The sequence below is a fragment of the Pseudoliparis swirei genome, chromosome 13 (assembly GCF_029220125.1).
Source record: "Pseudoliparis swirei isolate HS2019 ecotype Mariana Trench chromosome 13, NWPU_hadal_v1, whole genome shotgun sequence".
Taxonomy (NCBI): domain Eukaryota; kingdom Metazoa; phylum Chordata; class Actinopteri; order Perciformes; family Liparidae; genus Pseudoliparis; species Pseudoliparis swirei.
Window position 1 is genome coordinate 13,730,016 of NC_079400.1, and position 25,786 is coordinate 13,755,801.

Below are 25,786 nucleotides of genomic sequence, written 5' to 3' on the forward strand. Positions count from 1 at the left end.
ACAGTGGCCTCCATCATCCGGACATGGAAGAAGTTTGGAACCACCAGGACTCTTCCTAGAGTTGGCCGCCCAGCCAGACTGAGCGATCGGGGGAGAAGGGCCTGAGTCAGGGAGGTGACCAGGAACCCGATGGTCACTCTGACAGAGCTCCAGCATTGTTCTATGAAGAGAGGAGAACCTTCCAGAAGGACAACCATCTCTGCAGCACTCCACAAATCAGGCCTGTTTGGTAGAGTGGCCAGACAGAAGCCACTCCTCAGTAAAAAGCACATGACAGCCCGCCTAGCGTTTGCAAAAAAGCAGCTGAAGGACTCTCAGACCATGAGAAACAAAATTATCTGGTCTGATGAAACAAAGATTGAACTCTTTGGCCTGAATGCCAAGCGTCATGTCTGGAGGAAACCAGGCACTGCTCATCACCTGGCCAATACCATCCCTACAGTGAAGCATGGTGGTGGCAGCATCATGCTGTGGGGATGTTTTTCAGCGGGAGGAACTGGGAGACTAGTCAGGATTGAGGGAAAGATGAATGCAGCAATGTACAGAGACATCCTCGATGAAAACATGCTCCAAAGCGCTCTGGACCTCAGACTGGGGCGACGGTTCATCTTCCAACAGGACAACGACCCGAAGCACACAGCCCAGATAACAACGGAGTGGCTTCGGGACAACTCTGTGAATGTCCTGGAGTGGCCCAGCCAGAGCCCTGACTTGAACCCGATTGAACATCTCTGGAGAGATCTGAAAATGGCTGTGCACCGACGCTCCCCATCCAACCTGATGGAACTTGAGAGGTTCTGCAAAGAAGAATGGGAGAAACTGCCCAGAAATAGGTGTGCCACACTTGTGGAATCATACCCAAGAAGACTTGAGGCTGTAATTGCTGCCAAAGGTGCTTCAACAAAGTATTGAGCAAAGGCTGTGAATACTTATGTACATGTTATGTTTTTGTTCTTTATTTTTAATAAATGTTCAAAAATTTGCAAAAAACAGTTTTCACTTTGTCATTATGGGTTGTTGTGTGTAGAATGTTGAGGAAAATAATGAATTTAATCCATTTTGGAATAAGGCTGTAACGTAACAAAATGTGGAAAAAATGAAGCTCTGTGAATACTTTCCAGATGCACTATATATATATATACTGATCATAAGAAAATAATAATAATATGGGAAAGGATTTCCAAATATATAAACAGTTTAAGAGTGAGGATCATAACAATATAAGCAGGTCAACAGTGAGGCCCACAGATGTGTGGGTACAATAACACATCTGGAGTACAGGTGAGTGTGTACGATACATTCTGGATCTTCATCATCATACCCGTGATATCTGCACGTCTCATTATGTTTCACTAAATCCGAGAGTTGTAATATTACAGACCGATGCATTACTCCAACCTTGGAGTCGTCGAACAGTCAAGAGTGCAACCAGAGCACAGAAAGCAGATGTAGGGACAGCTTCGGATACGATGAGAACAAAAAGCTCTACGCTTTGGAGAAGACCAATATCAATATTTGAGAAGTAATCCATCAGGCGATATTTTAACACGTTTGATGAGCAATCCCTGATATATGGTACTTCCAGAAGAGTGACCAGGATACAGGATACAAGTTGTACAATACATACTGTATGTCCATACAGCATCAGCAAATACACCAGGGCAAAGAGCAAAACTGCCCCTAAGAAATATAATGTTGCCCCTGATATCACGAGGAGGGGCAAAAAATGCCCCCATAAATTAGATCATTTAATAGCCTTTTATTTTTGTTTGTCTGTCCTATCTGTATGGCATGTACAAGGTAGGTACACACACACAAATATATATAATTTTGAATTAGTAAAAAAAAATATAGAAATAAGTTGTAAATAGTTGTTTAAAAAATTTAATAACAATAAATAACCACAAAGAAATAAGAACAATATTGAATAGGATTGTCTGATTTTTGTTTTCTGTTTGTTTTTTATTTTAAAAAATCTAAGAAAATCCTCTGAATCTGTAGACTACTGCCTAATAGTCTTATTATGTTAAGATTAAATAAGTGTAATGATTATTTTTGAACAAAGGTTAAATGTTTTCTCACAAGTTTCAAAAAGTGCCCCCAATTTCTTTTTAAATGCTCCTGGATTTCAGTCAGTGGGGGGAAGAATTGCCCCCTAAAAAATATGTAAATTTCCTCCCCTGTGTCCATATAATTATTTCCACCAGTCATCAGCCTTGCCATCATCCTGGTTGATGTAAATGGGACGCCTACATTTTAAGGCCTCAGAGGGACTTCTGCTGGGTTCTGCATGGTCAGTGACCCTCTTTGTGTGTAAGGCAGTCAGGTGGGCCGTGGTTCTGCTCAGCACTCACTATATGGACCACCAAGGGCCACATAGCCCCTGCAATGGGCTCCCAGGGAGACGATCATGAACGCATATGAGGAATTCCAGACCATAATCATGGCAAAATCTAACACCGCCACCGCTGTGAGGGCGAGACAAGAAGCACGGCGACATATCAGACGAGTTAAATGAGTAATGCAATCAATCAAATGTTAAAACCAGGTTGTGGAGATCCATTATTGAACGATTACAAGTTGAGATGAACTCACTGGTCTGTACGCAGGCATGTGGAGGATAAGGCTGAGACCACCAGAGTTTAAATCACACACAACAACTGTAGACTTGTACATCAGGGGCCATAGTGGTGATGCTTTAAGTGCTTTCCTGTGTTATTTGTAGCCTATAGTATCGCTTTAAAACACATTTTACTGTCGCAGCCTGCTCCGAAAACCTGAATAAATAGATATGCATCTGATTGAGAGAGTAAAAACGTTCAACAAATTTTGCAAATGCCGGCACCGAGGCAATAATAAACCAACTCACCGTTAGTTACCAGTTTGTTATCAAAAGAAAAAGTCGACCGAATTAAATTGAGCTACAATTACATGTTAAATGAAGGGGGGCTTATTCCTGCTGTCGATTCTGCATAGCAGTTGAAATTACTCCACATTCATATAAAACTAAGCTTGTTACAACTGATATGTGCTATTCCTGATCCGATATGAGGTCAAAGGTCAGGGACGTCATGTACAGACTGTAAAGCCCTCTGAGGGGAGTTTGTAATTTGTGATTTGGGGCTATATAAAATAAACTGAACATATGTTTATATGGATACTAGACCTAAACAGTTGTTGCCAGTCTGTGTTTTATTTTCTGTCTGGAAAGATTCTCATAATCTGTGTTACAAGTTTAATTTATATTACTATCTATATAGTTACATGTTTAAATTTATATTACCATATATATAGTCACATGTTTAATATATATTACTATGTATATAGTTGCAAGTTTAATTTATATTACTATGTATATAGTCACATGTTTAATATATATTACTATGTATATAGTTGCAAGTTTAATTTATATTACTATGTATAAAGTTACATGTTTAATATATATTACTATGTATATAGTTACAAGTTAAATTTATATTACTATGAATATAGTTACATGTTTAATGTATAGTTACTATGTATATAGTTACATGTTTAATATATATTACTATGTATATAGTTGAAAGTTTAATTTATATTACTATGAATATGTTACATGTTTAATGTATATTACTAAGTATATAGTTACAAGTTTAATTTATATTACTATGAATATAGTTACATGTTTAATGTATATTACTTTGAATATAGTTAAATGTTTCATGTATATTACTAAGTATATCGTTACAAGTTTAATTTATATTACCATGTTTATAGTGACAAGTTTAATTTATATTACCATGTATATAGTGATATATAGTATAGATTGTTCTGGAACATGTTCATAGCTAGACAGTTAACGGTCGCATGCGGTTACATTCCATGTCCAAGTTAGCTCCTGTAACTTTCCTCACGTACGCGCAGTGTCACTAGTGGGCAGCAGTTGGAGCAGCCGTTAACATTGCCAGCTAGTAGCTACGCGTTAACCGCTCGGTCCATGCTGTTAACGCTGGACAACAGCACGCAAGTGGACTCACCCGGTTCCAACTTGTGTTGGATGACATTAGTCGGAGCCATGGTGTGGAGTACCCGCCTTGGAAACAGCCCCGCGGTCTGCAGAGCGGACGGTTGGTCTAGTATGGCTAACCTTTCACAACCAACTGGCTCGCGCGCTCCACGCAGCAGCTCGAGACAACACCGACACTTCCGGCCCCGAATCCTTCACAATAAGAGCTTCGCCAAATAACTCACGTTCTCACCTACCCCCGGCAATAACGTAAAAAGTTCACAATCCACGGCATTTGAATATTTTGCTTTAAAAGCTGTATTAATAATAATTTAACACCAATACGTTCTCTTAACGCTATAACTAAAGTTGCGCTGTTTTTGTTTTTTTCTTACATGACAGTCCGCTAAAAGCAGTAAAAACCAACCTGCTGCAGCGATTTAACTAAGAAATAGTTACGTTACACCAAGTGATCTCTTGCAGGCTAAAAGGAAATTAATGACCTGTGTGTCCCAGAGCAACAGAGAGGAGACTTACAAAAATATATACAAGAGAATAGAAATATCAGCACACTATGCGACATGTGTGATGTTATTAGAGTAGACTGAAGACTTTCCTCTTGATAGTCTTATAGTTGGGGCTGAATCAGGTTCACCTGGTCCAGACCTAGAGATGCTGCTATAGGCTGCTGGGGACGTTTAGGATACACTAAGCACCACTCTCATCTCCTCTCTCTCCTTATTGGTGAATTTTCATCTCTCCATCTCACATTACTAACTCTGCTTCCTCCCCGGAGTCCTTGTGCATTCTCGCCCTGGCCCTGCTAATGCCCCTCCTCCTCCTCCTCTCTTCCTCCTTCCGTTTCATGGATTGTGAAGTCTGGATCGTGGTCAATGAATTTGTCATATTCATTGAATGTGTTTATGTAACTTAGTTATATAACTAGCGGCGTGCACATGACATTCACACTGAAGAAGCTCACATCCTGTGAAACTTTCACTGTTAGTAAACAACAGTTTGTGGTTATTATTCATCAACACTTCAGAGAGCATGTTTCCTCTTCTCCTTTCTGCTTGAGCGTCATAAAGACTCATGAGGTGATGTAATATATTCACGATGACTTCTCCTATAAAGTCACCCACCGTCAGGAGAATGCTCCGATACACAAGGACATCATTTTGTTGATGGGACCGTTTCAAATATTAAACCCAGTTCCAGCTGTCAGATCCCATTTCTTTACAGACGATGTTTAATATCAATACATCTAAAAAATACAATTAAAACCTTTTATGCCAAAGTTATGAAGCGTGTGTCAATAGTCCAAAGAGCAGCCCGAGCGTCTCGGTCCGCAGAGGGTTCTCCTCAAGTCCAGATCCAGAGACTCAGTCGTCCTGCGGCGCCCCCTTCAGACTGGACCTCTGGTTCTTCCGGTCCGCCTGGCCCATGGCGCGGTACAGCTTTTTGCGCGCCTCCTTCTGTCGCTGCAGCTTGGCCTCCTCCTGCTTCCCCTTCTCCTGCAGGAACTGCTTGTGTTTGGCGTGCTGCGCCGTGTGGGCTTTCTTCTTCTTGTAGTTGTGCACCGTGCTCAGAGCGTGGAGCAGCGCCGCCACCTAGAGGAACGGGACCGGAAGAGCGGGTCTGGGATCAGCTACGATATGATCTAAAAACACACTGGACTCCTTCTGCTGGCAGGTCAGAACAAACGAGAGACTTTGAGGGTCCCTGAGGCTCCGCCCCCTCGCTGCTCACCTTCTTCTCGTGGGGCTCCCTGATCACACTGGGCCTCTGGAGGTCTCGGGGCGTCTTCCCTCTGGCTTGCAGCTGTTTGGGTTTGCTCTTGAAGGGCAGGGCCTTCTGAAGCTCCTTGGGGATCTGGAGGCGGTTGAAGTGCCTTTGGGCTCGGACCACTGGCTGGAAGAGGAGAAGGACCGAGTCAGGAGTTAGCAGCTACAGATGCTCGAACCTCGTGAGCTACTCGTGCTAGCCGAGTCTTGGTAATAAAGGTTCCACGTGAGGCGACAGGGGCTCCACCTTGTACAGAGAGTCCTCGTTGGGTTTGTTGCGGATGCCCAGGTCGTGTTTGAGCTGCCCGAGGGTCCTCATGCCCGTCCAGCTGTCCTTCTGCCCGACGGGCAGCAGCAGAGAGGTCACGGGGTTGTAGAGCTGAGGGATGGTCACCGGAAACCAGGAGCGCAGGAAAACCACGTCTGCACAACACACACACACACACACACACAGCTTCAGAAGCAGTCCCTCACTGGGTCCGGTGCCGCTACACTTTTGCACCGCGATGTCTTTTCACTACGACGTGGTGCCGCTCACCGCTCATGAGTAGCCGGTCCTCGAACGTGGCCCTGTAGGATCCCGCCGGCGTCGACAGCGCCTTCTTGATCTGACCTCTGACCCCCGACACCGTTCGCACGGAAGCGCCTTCGAATTTAGCGACCTCCAGCACCGTGTTGAACATGCCCTGTAGGCGGAGGAGGAGTCAGTCACAGCACAACAGGAGCATTAATATCACGTCCGCACGCCTTGGTTTGTTTTTTGGTTAAAAAGCATGTGTTAGCATGAGTTAAATCTAGTTTACAAAAACTGTGTTGGCAATAATCGTGAGACACGTGTTACTATTCAATATACTATGATTTAAAAGAGTATAATTTAATATATCAAGCACTACTTTTTGTGACATCTGAAGAGAGGAATCAATATTTGTCTAAATGAGTAGAATAATTTAAAAAAGGCTGGCAGAATTCTTTAGGTAAAACAAAAGATTTTTTTTTTTTTACTATTAATAACAAATAATCTACAGTGTGGTTGAGAATAAATAAAAATCAATAATATTTTCTTGAATCCATCATAAAAGAATAATTTCTTCATCCAATGAGACCTGTATTCTGTGCTCCATCACATCTAATGTCTCGTGTCTTTAGATTTGAACCTAAGAGATGAATGTGTAGAGTCGGCCTACCTTGATGAAGGAGGTGTTCTTAAAGATCTTCTCGGGGTAGCCGATGAGTTTCAGCTTCTTCACGATGGTCACGGACTTGGCCAGGTCCAGGACCACGCCTGTGGCTGCAATGCGGAAATTAGCCTGCAGAAAGAAAACAGGAATTAATCAGTAAACTACATATAGTTTAATAGGAGGGATCAGCCAACATATATCTGATAATGCCACATTGAACTAGAACGGGCACTCGGTAGAGCGCATACCTTCGCATATCACAAGATTGGGCATTGAATTATGAACATGTTGGCATTAGTTGCATGCCAATTGGATATAAATTGACCGCGCTATGGTAAAAAGAAGATGTTGACCTTTTCATGACCTTGACCTTTGACCCGATCGATCCCAAAATCTAATCAAATGGTCCCCGGATAATAACCAATCATCCCACCAAATTTCATGCGATTCGGTTTAATACTTTTTTACTTATGCGAATAAAACGCATACAAATGGCGATCAAAACATAACCTTCTGCATTTTCAATGCGAAGGTAATGAGTAGAGCGAACAGCTCCAGACAGAAGAGGAGGAGCATCGGGCGACGTAAACACGACGGGATCAAATAACTTGAATGACTCCTGTTGTTTGAAGACGTTTTCAAGATAAAAAGATGTAAGAGGGAATGTCGAGCCGGCTCCAAGCGGCTTATGATACAGAATTAAAATGACTAATTCCCCCCAAAAATGTTCAAAGCAGATATTTAAATAACATATAAATATATATATATTAAAGCTGCAAGCAGCGATGTGCGGGTCCTCGCTGGACGCCGGTCTGATGTTTTCCTTTCGCCACAAGGTGGCGCTTTGACAGTGAAAATAAGCTCGCTGATATCCTCAGGCCTTGAGTTGTAACAAGCAGACAAGGTTGGGGCAAATTCTAGCAAGTCCAGATGAGCCACTAGGTGGCGCTGTGACTAGGTGAACATAGTCATGCATCATGTGTCTCTAGACCACATCATTTAAATTAAAAGTAAAATGATGTAAGTAATGAGCTCTGGCTTGGATGTGAACCCAGGTCTCTGGGTCCTCGAAAAACGAAACAAATTGTTATTAGGTTCCTCTACGATGACATCATCACGAGGACCCTAATAACAATTCTAATTGTGTGTTTTATGCAGATAACACTACAGATGACAATAAAGTAAAAGGTAGAGATGCACCGATCAGGTTTTTGGTGCCGATCACCGATCACTGAAATCAGTATCTGCCGATCCGATAATACCGATCACGGTGTCGATTGAAGCATTCTATTTATTGTGTAGCAGTATTGCCTAGGACTATGAAGAAATACATATATAAAGCAACTCAAACATTAAAGACATTACAGATTTCTTTAAACATTTAGGACTTTTACTTTGAAAAATGTCCAAATTGATACATTAAAATTGTTTGATTGCTATTGTAGGGGATTTCAGATATGTATGGAACACATCTGCATCATTCATTTCCTGGAACTCTTGGGGAAATCTATATACAGGACTTTTCTTAACATACAAAAGTCTGACTTATTTTTATAAACTCTTCCTTGGTACAGTAAAAATGTTTTAATGTTAGCATAATTTAAGCTAAATCTCAGAAAAGATCTCTAAAGATACGAAATCAGTTCATTGTTTACTTTTATATGTTCGTGTATGATTTGTCGACATCTTATTTTGATAAACGGATGTTGTTTCACGTGGTTCTTTCCGCTAACTTTGCAAAACCGGATGTTATCACTTAAATCCTTCCGCTAACTTTATCAAAACCCTCGCGCGCTCCGGATCGAATGCGTTTACCGTCAACATCAGTCTATAGGGGCAGACATGTGAGAGTCGGCTGAGTCGACCCAGAGATTCAACTCGGGGGACGGGGACGCCGCTCAGTGCGTGAGGATCCCCTCGTGGACCTCTCACTCTGCGGCCTCGCGCATCGTCTCCGTTGCGGTGCGCTGCGATTGAAATGTCTGATAGTTCTCGCAGATGTTACGTCATCTGATCGGCCGTTTTGAGAACGCCGATCAAAACCGATAATGGGAATATCGGCCGATATGGATCGGTGCATCCCTAGTAAAAGGGATAACAGTCACAATTGTTTTAAGTATTCTTTGGTCAATTGTCATTTTTTGCCAAATGTTCTTGACCCCAGATCTCAGCCCTGTGGGGTTCCTCGAGGTCTTGGTGTCTGAAAGTGGTATTTTTGAGGGAGGTTAATGCATCATTCCATTTAGTCAAAGTTCTTCAGACTTGGAGTCAAATGAGTTTTCTTTTTACAAATACTATTTCTGTCATTTTACCATCTGGGTAACCCTCACGTCTACTGGTGCTCCATTACCAATGACCCAATGAACTGCTGCTCCTCCAGGGAGAGACCTACCTTCACTCCAGCTACCGTCTGGACCGCCAGGAACCCGGTTCCCTGAGGCGTGACAGGACCTTGAGAGGGACAGCGGGCCGAGAGGATGACGGTTAATAACCTCAGACACAGATTATCTTCATACACATGACCGGAACAGATTTATCCAGGGTTAACGTGGCCCGGCGGCTGCCCCCCTCACAGTGCAGCCCATTTCTCATACATGTTGGAACTAAAACAGTTATAATATTGTAATATGGTCCATCATCAGAACGACAACCACAGCAGTAAATATACATCATGTCGCGAGGAAGGTTTTAACAATCAATAGCACTTTGGTGTAAAGTATGAAAAGGAATATATAAGTATTTTATCTGTAAACCGCCAATGGAGATGCGTTAATCTGAATAACACTTCTAGTCTGAATCAGAGATATTCAGATATTCAATAAACTAAAACTACAACATGCATCTGGTTGCGGTTCATGACGAGGAGACTGACCCCAGATGGAGGCGCCGCAGTGCATGTGCTGCGGCGTGTATTTGAGCAGGCGGTGGCGCCCGTTGTGGTCCTCGATGTGGTACAGGGGCATGGTCTGGAAGCGCCGCCAGCCCAGGGAGAGGATGAGGGGGTCCCGGGTCTTCAGGATGCGGTGGTACCAGCGGTGCTTCTTCAGCCGCATCTGACGTGCGCACGCACGGGGAGCGTTGAGATGTTATCGGGAAAAGCTCAGAGGGCCGCAGAGTGACAATGATGCAAGTACAAATATAGAATATATAACCCTTTGTAGTAGTATTTAAAAAGGGAGAGTGCAGGTGTTTAGATGAGCAACTTCTCCATGTAAAATAAATGCATAAATAAAAAAGGTTTAGGTAACCGGATATAATGTATAAATAATGTGACGTGCGTTAAGCCGATGGAGAACGGGAATGGACCTGTACCTGACCACTCAAAGCGCTTCAACACCTCATGACATGATTCACTCATTCACACACTGAGGGGCGGAGCTAAGGCTCCACCTGTCTGTCAGGAGGAACATTCACACCGTAGGCACAGCTACGGGAGACATTTAGGGTTAAGTGTTTTGCAAAGGACACGTGGACATGGGCTATGGGACATGGACTAGCAGAGCTGGGGATCAAACCACCGATCCTCTGATTGAAGGCAGCCTGCTCACCACTGAGCCGCACACCGCCTGTAGACACGACTTAGTCACAGTAACATCCGCGTGACCCACAGCCACGTCCTCTGCTTATACTATCGCATGATCCAGCATCTCTTCTCCCTCATGTGGTGAACACACATGGCCATCTGCACGGGCTCAGACTCCACCTGGACACACCCTACCTGCAGGTAGCCCACGTTGCCCTCGGAGGAGCCCAGACCACCGAGGATGATGGGATAGTGGGGGTCGAAGTTGGTGACGAACTCGCAGGGCAGGGAGGGGATTTCCAACCGGACGTACATCCCCGGCCGGAAGCCTTCGTACTGCACTCGGGTCTCATCGTCCACGTCCTGGAACTCCGCCCTGTTCAGCTGAGGACGGAGAGGAAACACATGTTGGTGATTCATCACGGTTCCCGTGGAGACGGCGAGTTCTCTGCGTGGCGAGGGGGTGCGTCGGGTACCGCGGCCTGCTTCTGCATCTCCTCCTTCAGGTCGTCGAAGTACGTGGCGTCTCCGTCGTCGTACTCCGAGTCAAACCTCTCCTTCAGCCGCTGTTTCTTCTCCAGGCGCTTGTTCTTCAGGACCTCGCCATCATCCAGCTTCACCACCACAGTCTCTTCCTCATCGTCGTCAGCGTTGTCGTTCTCAGTATTCTGCTGGTTACACGAGACGAAACATCATCCGACTGGAAGGTAAACAAACTCAAACGCGCTCTACTTTCACGATTGGTCGAATGTAAAAGCTTTAAAGTCTCAGGAAATAAGTCAAAGTTGGAGCATATTTTGATGTATGAATGATGAATGTGCAGACTATAAGACTGAAGTCCAGTTCACATCTGCAGAGTCGCTACTGAATGTCTTCTTCTTCTGGGTTTTTAAATGAAGCTTCTGATGTCTGCCGTCATATCACCCGTAAGAAGGGAGAGACATGATTGTGTTGTTGAGGATCAATAAATAGAATCGAAGGTGCTGCTCCACGAGCGTTTACAGTGGAACTTGTTGAAAAAGACTAAACATTAACAAATATGGAACGAAGAGGAAAATATTTAGATTAAAATCCTGACGTGAACGTTTACTTCAATAAATGAATGTTTTAGTCACAGAGACGAGGAGACGGCGCCGCACGGCTTCAACTGAGCATAAGGGAGAGAGGAGGTCATCAATAAGTTATCAATAACGGTGATAACGGGAACGTCAACCTTATGAATGAAGCTTTGAACTATTTGGTCCAGACACTGTCATGCAGAGGACCAGAGGTTATGCATTTAATCATTTGATACATTCACAAGATCATTTAAAACTCATCAGAAGCTAAAGAACTTTAGATTACTGGAACAAGGATGCTGTGTTCAAACTACAGCATCAGAGCGTCTTAATGTGTCGGCGGTCCAGTGGAGTGTTCCTCATGCCAGTTTTAGAGAAGACGTACCTGAGAGTCCTTCTGCCCAGGTTGGTCCTTGTGAACTTCTCCCGTCTCCAGGTCCTCAAAGTCTCCGTACATCTCCTCTGGACACAGAAGCAGGCGTGTCAACATGCCGCCACATTGATGTGGGACCCCCCCCCCCCCCAGTTGTTTGTTTCTCCCCCCTTGAGTCTAAAGGCTCTCACCGTCCTCCTTCAGCAGCGTGGCGGCGTCCTGGCTCTCGTCCCACTTCCCCGTCACAAAGCAGTCCCTGATGGAGTTCAGCATCTGGGGAGCACCAAACACACCGGGACCCGGAGGTTTAAGGTCAACGTCTTTTTGTGTTTGTCGTCACACGGAACTCAGTACCCTCAGACACCAGCAAAGGTCCTGGAATACTGCTGCATAGTATTCACTGATGTACTGCTGCATGTACAAATTCTGGAACCGCGTGAAACAATCCGAGAATATATTTTCTCTAAATCAAAGTCATCTTTCTCTTTTTTTTTATCTCCGTCTTTTTTAATACTGAATAAATATAAATGCCCACCCGTTGTCCTAAATGAAGACTCAAGGACTACCACGACCCCAGAGGGTACCACGGTCCCAGAGGGTACCACGGTCCCAGAGGGTACCACGACCCCAGAGGGTACCACGGTCCCAGGACTGAACCTAGACCCTGGTCCCTGCTGTTGAAATGCATTAAGTCTGTCAAAGGGTTCCCGGTCCCTGGGGGAACCGGGGCTCTGTTAGTACCACTGTACCTCCTCCAGGGCCCAGTCGTGGGAGGCGTCGGGGCTGAATCGGGAGCTGTCGACCCCGTTTGCTTGGAACTTTTTGCTATTCTGTGGCCGGCTGACGCGGAACAGCCCCCCCAGCTCCTGCTCCTCGTCCTCAGAGTCATCCACCTCGACAACTGGAGGCAAAACGCGTTGACTTTATTACTTAGAAATGGATTATACTAAGATATTTAATGATATATATATATATGTTTGTGAGCCTCGGCCTACCTGAACCATACACCCGTTTCCTCAGGTTGGGGCCAGCTTGCTGTTGCCGTAGAAACGCCTCAGATGCTTTCTGCTGCAGACCCTCCTTCCACTTCAGACCCCCTGGGGACAGAAACAGCAGAATGGAACAAGGAACGTTGACGAGCTTCTTCTGGGAGCTTCACGCCGCCCCAGGTGCCCACCAGCCAATGGGAGTTGTGCACCTGTAGCTCAGTGGGGTAAGAGGGCCGTCCTTCAACCGCAAGGTCGTGGGTTCGATCCCCGCTCTCCCCATTAGCTGCAAGTCGAAGTGTCCTTGAGCAAGGCACTGAACCCCCAGTTGCTTCCCGGGCGCTTCACCGCAGCCCACTGCTCCTTAATAACTAAGGATGGGTTAAATGCAGAGAACTAATTTCCCCTTGGGGATTAATAAAAGTGTATATTTATTTATATTTATTTAGAACGTCACGCTTTTAAAAGGTGCAATTTATGAGATGTGTGAAATGTTTATAACATTAATAAAGTGTGAAGAGGCTACTGACACGATGAGCCACTGCTTGAACCTCTAGGAGGCGATAGTGAGTCACAACATGAGAGCTGCCCTGACTTCAGTTAGCCGTTAGCGGTAGCAACGGGCACTCAGGATTCAGCAGTGAAATGCGGCCCCCTACTGGTTTGTGGCATGTGGTCTGAAAAAATCATGAAAGTTCAAAGTCGGCCCGGTTCAGATGATGGAATCAAAAGTTTGTGACCAGCGTTCGTTTCCCGGGTAAAGAATGAACGTCAGCTCTTAAATACTTAGTACCTACGCAATGATATTTACATTAAAAGAGAAACAAAAAAGATGAAATTGGGTTTTGGATCGGTAGCTAGGAGAAACTGATGTTAGGTGTTTGAACCAATAGGAGGAAAGGACAATTGGGAATAATGCAACCTTTTGTAAAACACTAAAATAAAAAGCTATACAATTAAAAACTTATTTTAGAATCGACAGTATATTTACCTTCCTCCTCCTCCTCCTCTTCTTCTTCCTCCTCCTCCTCCTTTGCTATTTCCTCCTTCATGGTAGTGTCGGCTGCAGCGTCATCTTCCCCAGATTCAACTTCACACTCTTCCTCGTCCTCTTCGGAACAGTGCCCGGAGTCTCCCGCTCTCCCGGCCTCCTCCTCCTCCTCGTCGTCTCCGCTCTCCTCCTCCTCGCTCACCTCTAGATCGTCTTCGCTGTCGGCGAACGCCGGCACCTCGGCGCTCTCCGCCTTCCTCTCCTCCAGCTTCGGTCTTTTCACCGGTGGAGCGTCCGCTCCGGTATTTTTTGTCTCGTCACATTTGGCTCTCGCGGATTTGAGAAACGTGGACAGGTTCTTCTCGCCATCATCCTCCTCCTCCTCCTCCTCCTCACCGTCTTCATCAACCTCCTCATCGTCCTCATCATCATCACTGGAGCCGCTGACGTCCTCCTCGTCCTCCGTGTTGAAGACCACCTTCCTCCTCTTTCTCTGGGTGTTGGGGTCCCAGACACACTCCGCTTGAAGACCCTCCTCCGTCTCTCTAACACAAACAGAACAGGAACCGTTAGACCAGCTCAGTCTCATGAAGGCTGCAGTGTAACCAGAAGCTCTGTGCTCAGACAAATAAAACATCTTAAAGATACTGCCAGGAACTTTCATTCTGTGTTGGTTTTGGCGGCCCCTGTGGACAAGGGCGGTAATGCTTCTGAAAGTTTAATGAAAGCTGCATTACCTAATCAATAGCGGATTAAAAAATATTAATATTTGAGAGTTGTATCAGTCTTAGTATGAATTTGTCTCATATGTACATGTTTTGACTTAAATACACAACACAAATCCCACAAAATTGTGGCCATGAGACGCCTCAGTGTGAAGAAATAAAGCATTTAGCGCCCTCTGGTGGACAAACTGTGATCAGCTTCTAACACGTTGACAGCGATCAGCCTGCCCCCGACGTCTGTCCCCAGAGAAGAGAAAGAGCCGCGAGGCATCTCACCCGCTCTGGTCGCCGATGTCTTCGGCCTCCAGGGTGGCAGAACCGCTGAACAGAGACACCTTGCTGGCCGCCATCTTGGCATCCAGGGTGGCATGCGTGTCGATGAGGGATTGGACCAGCTCTGTGCTGGGCCGCATCTCCTCCTGTACCGGGGAAGGGAGGGAAGTAAGTACACTACTTGTCATTTCATTTAAATGGTCACATTTGAAGTTACGAATACACAAAACAGGCCGTCTGAGTCCACGCACACACACACACACACACACACACACCTGTTGCTGGTTGACATGGCTGGCAGGAAGGTCGATGTACACGGCATCTTTGTCGTACACGACCCCCCCGACGCCGGCCATGGGTGCGTAGAGCAGACGCTCCTTCTCATTCAGCGCCCTCTTCTTCTGCGCCTCGGGCAGGGCGCACGGGTCCGGCAGAAAGTTCACGTCCGCCACTTGGAAGTCTCCAACTCCTGCAGAGAGAAATATATATTACTGTAACCACTTAGCTGGCGCTCCTCGGAGAGTAGTGCTGCAGCACGGGGCTCGCGTACCCGGGATGTGGACCTGGCCTTTGTTCTTCAGATGCGTCCCTCGCAGGTAACCGTACAGGGACACCGTCCGGTCACACTTGGGGTCCGTCCTCACCGACTCCGGGTCAGTAAGGTCCTCCATACTGAGTCATGAAGAGAAGAACATGATGATGGAAAGCGCGTACGAATTAAAAAGACCCAGGACACCAAAATAGGATAAGCGGCTTGGAGAATGGAATAAGAAGATATCAAGATATTAGAAATGAGGCATCAGAGACGAGATATCAGAGACGAGATATCAGAGACCAGATATCAGAGACGAGATATCAGAGACCAGATATCAGAGACCAGATATCAGAGACCAGATATCAGAGACAAGATATCAGAGACCAGATATCAGAGACAAGATATCAGAGACAAGATATCAGAGACCAGATATCAGAGACAAGATATCAGAGACCAGATATCAGAGACGAGATATTAGAGACCAGATATCAGAGACCAGATATCAGAGACAAGATATCAGAGACCAGATGTCAGAGACGAGATATCAGAGACCAGATATTAGAGACGAGATATCAGAGACCAGATATCAGAGACGAGATATCAGAGACCAGATATCAGAGACCAGATATCAGAGACAAGATATCAGAGACCAGATATCAGAGACCAGATATCAGAGACGAGATATCAGAGACAAGATATCAGAGACCAGATATCAGAGACCAGATATCAGAGACAAGATATCAGAGACAAGATATCAGAGACAAGATATCAGAGACCAGATATCAGAGACCAGATATCAGAGACGAGATATCAGAGACCAGATATCAGAGACAAGATATCAGAGACCAGATATCAGAGACAAGATATCAGAGACCAGATATCAGAGACAAGATATCAGAGACCAGATATCAGAGACAAGATATCAGAGACCAGATATCAGAGACAAGATATCAGAGACCAGATATCAGAGACAAGATATCAGAGACCAGATATCAGAGACAAGATATCAGAGACCAGATATCAGAGACAAGATATCAGAGACCAGATATCAGAGACAAGATATCAGAGACCAGATATCAGAGACGAGATATCAGAGACCAGATATCAGAGACAAGATATCAGAGACCAGATATCAGAGACAAGATATCAGAGACCAGATATCAGAGACAAGATATCAGAGACCAGATATCAGAGACGAGATATTAGAGACCAGATATCAGAGACCAGATATCAGAGACCAGATATCAGAGACAAGATATCAGAGACCAGATATCAGAGACCAGATATCAGAGACAAGATATCAGAGACCAGATATCAGAGACCAGATATCAGAGACCAGATATCAGAGACCAGATATCAGAGACCAGATATCAGAGACAAGATATCAGAGACAAGATATCAGAGACCAGATATCAGAGACGAGATATCAGAGACCAGATATCAGAGACCAGATATCAGAGACAAGATATCAGAGACCAGATATCAGAGACAAGATATCAGAGACCAGATATCAGAGACAAGATATCAGAGACCAGATATCAGAGACAAGATATCAGAGACCAGATATCAGAGACGAGATATCAGAGACCAGATATCAGAGACCAGATATCAGAGACCAGATATCAGAGACGAGATATTAGAGACGAGATATCAGAGACCAGATATCAGAGACCAGATATCAGAGACGAGATATCAGAGACCAGATATCAGAGACAAGATATCAGAGACCAGATATCAGAGACGAGATATCAGAGACCAGATATCAGAGACAAGATATCAGAGACCAGATATCAGAGACGAGATATCAGAGACCAGATATCAGAGACGAGATATCGGAGATGAGATATCAGAGACCAGATATCAGACGAGATATTAGAGACAAGATATTAGAGACAAGATATCAGAGACCAGATATCAGAGACCAGATATCAGAGACCAGATATCAGAGACAAGATATCAGAGACCAGATATCAGACGAGATATTAGAGACAAGATATTAGAGACAAGATATCAGAGACCAGATATCAGAGACCAGATATCAGAGACCAGATATCAGAGACCAGATATCAGAGACCAGATATCAGAGACAAGATATCAGAGACCAGATATCAGAGACCAGATATCAGAGACCAGATATCAGAGACCAGATATCAGAGACCAGATATCAGACGAGATATTAGAGACAAGATATTAGAGACAAGATATCAGAGACCAGATATCAGAGACCAGATATCAGAGACCAGATATCAGACGAGATATTAGAGACAAGATATTAGAGACAAGATATCAGAGACCAGATATCAGAGACCAGATATCAGAGACCAGATATCAGAGACCAGATATCAGAGACGAGATATCAGAGACGAGATATCAGACGAGATATCAGACGAGATATCAGAGACGAGATATCAGAGACGAGATATCAGAGACCAGATATCAGAGACCAGATATCAGAGACCAGATATCAGAGACCAGATATCAGAGACCAGATATCAGAGACGAGATATCAGAGACCAGATATCAGAGACCAGATATTAGAGACCAGATATCAGAGACCAGATATCAGAGACCAGATATCAGAGACCAGATATCAGAGACCAGATATCAGAGACCAGATATCAGAGACCAGATATCAGAGACAAGATATCAGAGACCAGATATCAGAGAGGAGATATTAGAGACGAGATATCAGAGACCAGATATCAGAGACCAGATATTAGAGACCAGATATCAGAGACCAGATATCAGAGACGAGATATTAGAGACGAGATATCAGAGACCAGATATCAGAGACAAGATATCAGAGACCAGATATCAGAGATGAGATATTTATTTTTCTATTCATCAATATTCTTATTAGGGCTGTGAAACGATTACAAATTTTAATCGGATTAATCACAGGTTTTTGTGGATTAATCATGATTAATCACATATTACCGATATTCTCGGTATATTTTGTGAGAACATAGCGATTTATGACAAAAGACGGATATATACATTTATACATTCTTCTATACAATGGTGCTGCAACTCAGCAGTTATTTAGCAGTTTTCTTCCATATGGAACATTAATACATCTTCATCCTAAACAGAATGTTTAACCCTCCTGTTACCTTTCGGGTCAATTTGACCCCATTCAATGTTTAATGTCGGTGTTCTTTGGGGTCAATTTGACCCCAGGCTGTTTTTCACTGTGTCAAACATATCAGAAATATCAACTTTTTATTTATTTAAAGGGCTATTTAGGTAGTCAACAAACAAACATAAAGTACCTCACACTTAAACTTGGGAAGCAATATTAATTCTAATAATTTTCTGGAGGTTTTAATTGCTGGGGTCAAATTGACCCCGAGGGTAAAATATGTTCGTAAATGTAAAGGTAACAGGAGGGTTAAACAGAACATTTTTCTCTTGTTTGTCAACCATTAACTCCTCCATGATACAATCTAAAAGTGGACAGATTGACAAGTGACTTTTTTTTTGCTCGGTCCCGATGCGCGCACGGAGCTCTGTGGCGCGCGAGACGGAGATCGATAAGTGTTAACGCAACGCGTAGAGACAGAAATGACATGCTGCTGTGGAGATACGATCAACAACAGACGTTTAGTTTAATAAAAGAACAAAGACGTGCTCTAGAGAACATGTCAGCGGGCGGGCCAATCTCTTTAATGTCATGCGATCTACCAACACTACGCGATCGACTGGCAGGTCGCGATCGACGTGTTGAGACCCCTGATCTACAGGAAGTAAAAGTCGTAACAAGGTTTCCGTAGGTGAACCTGCGGAAGGATCATTACCGATGAACAGACCGTCTGCATGAGAGCGGACAGAGTTCAGATTGAAGTGGTGTATTGGAAGCTCATTTTGCAAGTGACTTTTTTTTCGTCCCGACGACCAACAACAGACGGATTGGAAGCTCATTCTGCGCATGCGTTAAATGCGTTAAAAAAAAAAAAACTAGTTAAACCTGTAATTGGATTAACTGAGTTAACGCGTTATTTTTCACAGCACTAATTCTTATTAATGACAAAAGGAATAATAGGAATGAATAAATAGTTTAAAAGTTGCCGCTGCTCTGCGTCTTTCAGAGAGAAATAATATGATGTCATAAAATATGTCCAGAGACCATTTTACCAATCAACCCAACGCACCTCGGACTCCACACACTGGTTCACTACCTCTGGTCTACATTCACACAACCCTCTGCAGCGTCACTCACCGGTCCACCAGCACGTAGGGGTGGGACGTCTGCCACACCAGGGGGCGGAACTTCATGACGGCGATGAAGCGGCCGAGGTTCTTCACCTCCTGGAGCTGATACTCGCCGTACACCATCCCCGACAGGTAGAACAGCTTGGCGCCCTGTGGGGGGTTCAGGCAAGTTACACAAGTTATGGCTTCAGCGTGCAGGAGCGATGGTGGTGGGGGGGGCGGGGCTTATCAGGGCGCGCTTACCTGATACACCTCGGTCCAGAAGCGGTGCTTGAGGTTTTTCTTGGTCTTCCTCAGCACCTTGTTGTTCTTGAAGGAGTCCAGGTGAGTGAGCACGCCCATGATGCGAGGGAAGCCGTGCACCTGGCAGATGTTGAGGAACTCAAACGTCTCCATCTCGAAGCCGAAGCTGGCGTCGATCAGCATCAGAACCTGAGAGGGACAGACGAATACTTCATTATTCAGCCTTCTGGACGCTATTCAATTCAAGCTATTACTCTGTCATTCCTTTTTTAATTTAACGTCAACATGTGAATTAAAAAAGAAATTTGAACACAATGTGCAGAGTTCATATTTTAAAGTCCACACATAGATTTATTTGTGCTTCTGCTTCACATGTTAATGAGATGGAAAGGTTGAACACATAAGAAATTGTTTTATAATGTGGGATTTTGAGAGGTCCTGAACTTTGTGCATATACTGACTTTATTCTCAAAAATGCAATTAAAATTCCTCCAATAATTCCGCCCCCGTGCTTGGCCGCAGTACTTTCCCATACATTTAAATCAACCCCTTTGTCCATGTATTAAACTCACCAGATCAGCTACTTTCGCGAGGTCGATCATCGTGTTGATGTCGTTGTTACACTCCATGAAAGTGAGGCGACGCTTCTTTCCTGAAGAATCCAAAAGCAGTGAATTCAGATTAAAATCACCGAGCACTTCAAGCAAAGAAATATAAAACACAAATTTAAAGCCAGGAAACATTGAATTAGAAGTGGGACGTATGAGGGACTTCTCCATAGTTGAAGAAAAAGTAAACTCATGTGTTTCTGTTGTACATATTTTAGAAACCTAAAAATAAAATCAATATCGCTATATTGTCAGACTGCTTTTTCTGATGGGAAACTGAAGCCGTTAGATCCCTCTGTGCTTTCCTTAAAGCCAAAAGCTCCATTGACAAAATCTGTATTTCCACCTCTCAGGACAAAGGAGCCGCTGCTCTCCATCAAATAGTTTGCTGGTGTTATTTATCAACTCTGATTCATCCAAATCGACCAAAGTCAAACAATGACATAAGCAAACAATGGAAGCAGCAGGAGAACGGCAACTCCCGTGTTCTGCAGCGTATCAATGGAGTCTTGTGGCTTTGAAGAGAGCACAGGGAAGAACCCCCCGTCAGAAGAACACCTGAACTGCACCTTGAAGAGCAGCGGAGGTGGACCGCCAACACAGAAGAAACCAGAGGCCAGACCTACCGGAGACGATGGTCACGGGTCCACAGATGTCGCCGAGCTTCTGCCGGGTGAAGTTTTTGATCAGGCAGCGGATCAGGGTGCTTTTCCCCACTTTGGGGGGCCCGACTACTATAATTACAATTGGAGGGGGTTCCAGGGGAGTCCGGTCTACAAGGGGGATGTGGTGCTTTTTGGTCTTTATGTCCTGGGACCTAAGAGAAAGAAAAAAATGGCCACGAAGAGTTTATTGCTACTTTCGATGAATTATGTCAAATGAGTATGAAGGACGACAGCGTGTGCTCCACGTCTCTGACGCTACAGGCGGCTGACCACGAGCGGCCTCGGCACCGACCTGTGGAAGGTCTTGGCCATGCGGACGGCCGACTGCACGGCGAAGGCTTTGGGGTTGCGTTTCCGTGCATCCTCTTCCGTGGGGCCGCCGTGCTTCTTGAGCTTCTTCCTATCGGCCTTCGGCCCGCTGTGCTTCTGCTGATGCTGCTTCTGCTTCTCCTTCACCTTCCCGTCCATCCTGTCCACTGGGGGGGGGGGGGGGATACATTTTTTTTACAATAGAAGGAAGAAATTACGCTTCACTGTGATGGAATGTGACACTTTTCAATTCTAGACATGAACGGAGTGGAGAGCTGTAGCTGAAGACAAGTTGTTTTTCAACTTGTCTTCTTCAGGAAGTCTCAGTCCACACTCATAATAATAATAATAATATAAACAACTACATATAAAATATTGTATGATGGAAAATAATCAATCACAGCAATACTCCAGGAACCTTGACTTAGCACGACTTGAAGGATAATACATAATATATAAAACAGAATACAGAATGCTTGCCGTTTGGGTGACCGGCACGCAATTGAGATGCAAATTAATAAGAGGAATTAAAGCAAATACACTTGATCCACCCGTTAAACCACTTTATAAACAGTCTCCATTTCTCTCAATCACATGTGTTCTGTAATGCTGGTGAAGAAATTATTCAACATATATTTTATGAAGGCTTTTACTTTGAAAAATTCTGGATTATACGATCAACATGCAATTTGGGGCGAAGATAACTTGGCAGAAAAGAGCTGTTGCACTTCATTATGGGAAATTATTTGGAAAGAAGTCTCATGAAATCATCTTATCTCTAGGTGGTAAAGTGTGTTCAAGAAATGATAATTATCCAAATAAATAAATAAATAAAAAGGAAATCCAATATTCCCTACACTGAAACGACTTAAAAGACTATGTATACTTCCTCTTCTTGGTGTTTCGCTGTTACTATTCCTCCCTCATGTTTTATATCATTGTATGAACTTTGATTAAAGAAAATATACAGAAATTAACAAATCCCCATGCAGGAGCCACGCTGCTCACGTGAATACTCTTTACCGTTTTATATATTTCAGAGGTTAGAGGCCTTTGACAGCTCTACGTGTGTCTCTTTATACCAACACATGGCCGTGTGTGTGTAATACATATTTCAGTTGGTTTGTTTTGATGTATGGACACATGGTATTCTTTAGACGAGTCAGAGACCATCCGAAACACAAGCTAATATTACAGTTTGTATATAAAGTTAACTTCCGGTCTGTTGCCGTGGCTACAGCGACAGGAGCTAGCTACACACCTCCGCTAAATGTTACTGGAAGAAAAAGTTAATAAAAAACGAGCAATACCTGAAGATAAACCTGCTGTCGTCTGGTCCGAGTGGGTTTTCAGTGCTCACATGTGTATCGTGATTTCCGACCCGGAAGTGAACGGAAGCGACACCTCGAAGTAAACCGAGTAGAAACAAATTTCTTAACGGGTTCCGCACGAAGAAGAAGCGACACAAAACAAAACTCTACAACGACGCCCTCTGCAGGCGGGTGGGAGACTATGCGTCCTTCACGTGAGATAAAATACAACTTGACAAGAAAACCAACAGAGGACAGCAATGTCACGTATTTTAATAGCTTTTATTTCGAAGTGAAAGAAGGTGAGAGGTCATGCAGTTCATATAATTAAACGTAAACTGATAGGGCTGACGTTGGCTTACTTACTTTGGTGAAAGACAAGTTAAAACCTACTTGAATATCTTGAACATAAACTCAAATCGTTTTGTTATCGGTGATAAAAAATAAAAATTAATGTGGACAAAGGTGAAAGGAGGACATGAAAGAAGGACTGTTGAACTGAAGAACAATTAATAAAAATGTAAAAGAGAAGAATCAAAAGGATGGAGAAAACAAATGTAATGAATTGAAATGGAAAGACACACAGAAAGAAGCATTGGGGAAGTTCTGCTTTGGAGGTCGGCTGGTTGGCAGGCCTTCACAGGGACCGTCTGACACCTCAGAGCCTCACACACACACAGACACACACACACACACACACAGACACACACACACAGTGTCTCTCTCCCTTCTAAGTTCCTCTTTACACTCTGGCCTTCAAATACCAGCTTCGTCCCATCGGGGCAGCGCTGACGGAGCTGCAGGGAGGATCTCCTTCCACTTGATGGAGACAGCAGATAAAGTAGGTCCCCGAGCGGCTCTGTGAAGAGCGTGAAGATGAGAACATGCAAAACACAGCAACAGACACCACACTTGGCGGTACACTACAATCACTGTGGTCCTCTTCATCCTCGTCTTCTTCATTGTCCCTGAGAGACCCCTGTGCCGCCCTCTTGCTTTCCAAAGCCTTTGAACTTCCTCTCTTTGACATCAAGTGCCTCGTTGTCATTTTTAGATGATACATTTTCAACTTCCTCCTAATAGTATTAGTACTGTTGTTGTTGTTGTCATCATCCAGAGGGCTACATCTGGCATTCAACCCCCACCCTTCCTGGAAAAGGGGATCATGAGTCATTACACATGGACGGGAATTGTCAGGGCAACATCAGTATTTGGTGTTTATTTGTTATTGTCTTGGTTTTTTTATTCAACTTCAAACACAAAACACTACATGCACCACTTATATAGATATATAGAGTATACATATATAATATAATAATATATTATATATATGTGGATATGACGGGCTCATTCTATGCTAAAGGACACAGACATTCTTAGTTTCATGTGTATTCATTGCTGAAATACCTATAAATATACTCATGACGTATAGAAGTCTTTACTGCATTCTCTCTCCTGACCACCAGGGGGCGACTCCTCTGGTTGTATAGAAGTATATGCTGCATTCTCTAAAAAAAATGGAAAGACAAAGAAAACAAAACAAACAAACAGAACATATATTGCTAACAAAGAAGGAAAGGAAAGCAAACTGGAGGAGCTGTATGGTTCATATCGGAGGCAGGGGTTTCTGAGTACACCCACATATACACACACACACACACACACACACAGAGTAATAACGTGAGCTGATAAATTGGTCCACTTTAAGCGCACTGGTGTTTGTGGTGGAATGATCCGTCATTTAGTGGAGATGACCTGATGCTATCAGCGAGTGAGAGAACACAGAAAGAGAGAGGTGAAGAGATGAATGAGACCATAACAAAGCCGTACACAATGTTTCCACATCAATGAGTCTGACTGTTGCCGTCTGAAGGGTAAACACACACCACACTCTGTTACAGAGCTGTGCGTTGCCGAGGAAACTCCCTGCACACGCTCAGAAGTTTACATCACAGTCAATGTGTTGCAACACCTTCGTGAACGTCTTTTTCCATGTCCATAATGTTGGGGGTCAGGGTGAATTCATGCTGTCATAGACCTCCATGAGGACTACGTTTGAACATTCAATGAGCCGTTTGTTACCATAATGTATGTTTGCTGGGTAGACTGTAATCAACAGTGGAGCCATAAATGACAATAACTTGGTCCTATGGAAATATAGGCTGCTAGAAGTCAAGTGTTACAAACTATCGGCCACATTTTTACAGTGAAATACTTTAACACAACTTCTCTTTAAATCTAAACAACCTTTGATGAAAGAAATTGCCCCAGGACCGCTAAAGTAAAGCTAGTTGAAAAAGTCTGGTTGTATAGAAGTCTATGCTTCATGTGTTAAAGCTACATTCTCTCTCCTGACCACCAGGAGGCGACTCCTCTGGTTGTGTAGAAGTCTATGCTTCATGTGTTACAGCTGCATTCTTTCTCCTGACCACCAGGAGGCGACTCCTCTGGTTATATAGAAGTCTATATAGTGACTCTACTTCTCTTTTGATGTATTCCCTCAGTAAACATTGTAAACATGAGTTTGTCTCAATCTCTAGTTTCAAGTCTTCCTCTATACAGCATGATGTCATCATTTAGAACTAACTATATTTTCAGTTCCTAAAAGCTAATTATAACATTTAATAGGTTTAAATGCACGAGACTTGAGGATACAGCAAATTTAGCCAGAAAAAAGGAGAAATACAAACTCAGAACATAATAAAAGAGCATCCAGCATCATAAACAATCCCCCACAAAGATAACACGATGTTCTTAAATGTAAAAATTGGCTAGTAAGACACATTCCTTCGGTTTATATTCCAGAATTTGATTTTGTGATTAAACTTCGACGCATTCCAAAATCTCATCGCGACACTTTTGAGATGACGAGGTGACGAGTCTTTACACTCCTAGCAGCAGATTGGAGACAACGTCACCTACCCTGTTGCTCCCCGCTCGTCCCCACACATCCACACATGCACACGGGTCATGTGACAAGCATGAAGACATATCCAGCTTATAGATGCACACTAATCCACACACACAC

The 25,786-nt window shown here is 44.0% G+C and overlaps 2 protein-coding genes across 2 annotated transcripts in view; both read right to left on the bottom strand.

Annotated features, from left to right (window-relative positions):
• mtr (5-methyltetrahydrofolate-homocysteine methyltransferase) overlaps positions 1-4,144 on the bottom strand; it is a 48,888-nt gene extending 44,744 nt beyond the window's left edge. The window contains exon 1 of the mRNA XM_056429195.1: positions 4,017-4,144. Within this exon, the coding sequence (XP_056285170.1) occupies positions 4,017-4,056 (40 nt within the window). The 5' untranslated portion in view covers positions 4,057-4,144. The remainder of the gene's footprint in view (positions 1-4,016) is intronic.
• A 1,067-nt stretch (positions 4,145-5,211) lies between these two features.
• bms1 (BMS1 ribosome biogenesis factor) lies at positions 5,212-22,840 on the bottom strand. Its single transcript, XM_056430266.1, has 23 exons — positions 22,759-22,840; positions 21,432-21,615; positions 21,101-21,291; positions 20,439-20,518; positions 19,867-20,055; positions 19,631-19,773; positions 15,427-15,548; positions 15,152-15,345; positions 14,880-15,022; positions 13,879-14,423; positions 12,897-12,998; positions 12,651-12,802; positions 12,093-12,174; positions 11,914-11,990; positions 10,947-11,138; positions 10,666-10,854; positions 9,820-10,000; positions 9,340-9,398; positions 6,954-7,076; positions 6,308-6,455; positions 6,017-6,192; positions 5,735-5,896; positions 5,212-5,595 (listed from the first exon to the last, which is right to left on the bottom strand). Exons 2-23 carry the CDS (start codon positions 21,605-21,607, stop codon positions 5,368-5,370), a joined length of 3,654 nt encoding a protein of 1,217 aa, XP_056286241.1. The 5' UTR covers positions 21,608-21,615; positions 22,759-22,840; the 3' UTR covers positions 5,212-5,367.
• Positions 22,841-25,786: the final 2,946 nt, after the last annotated feature.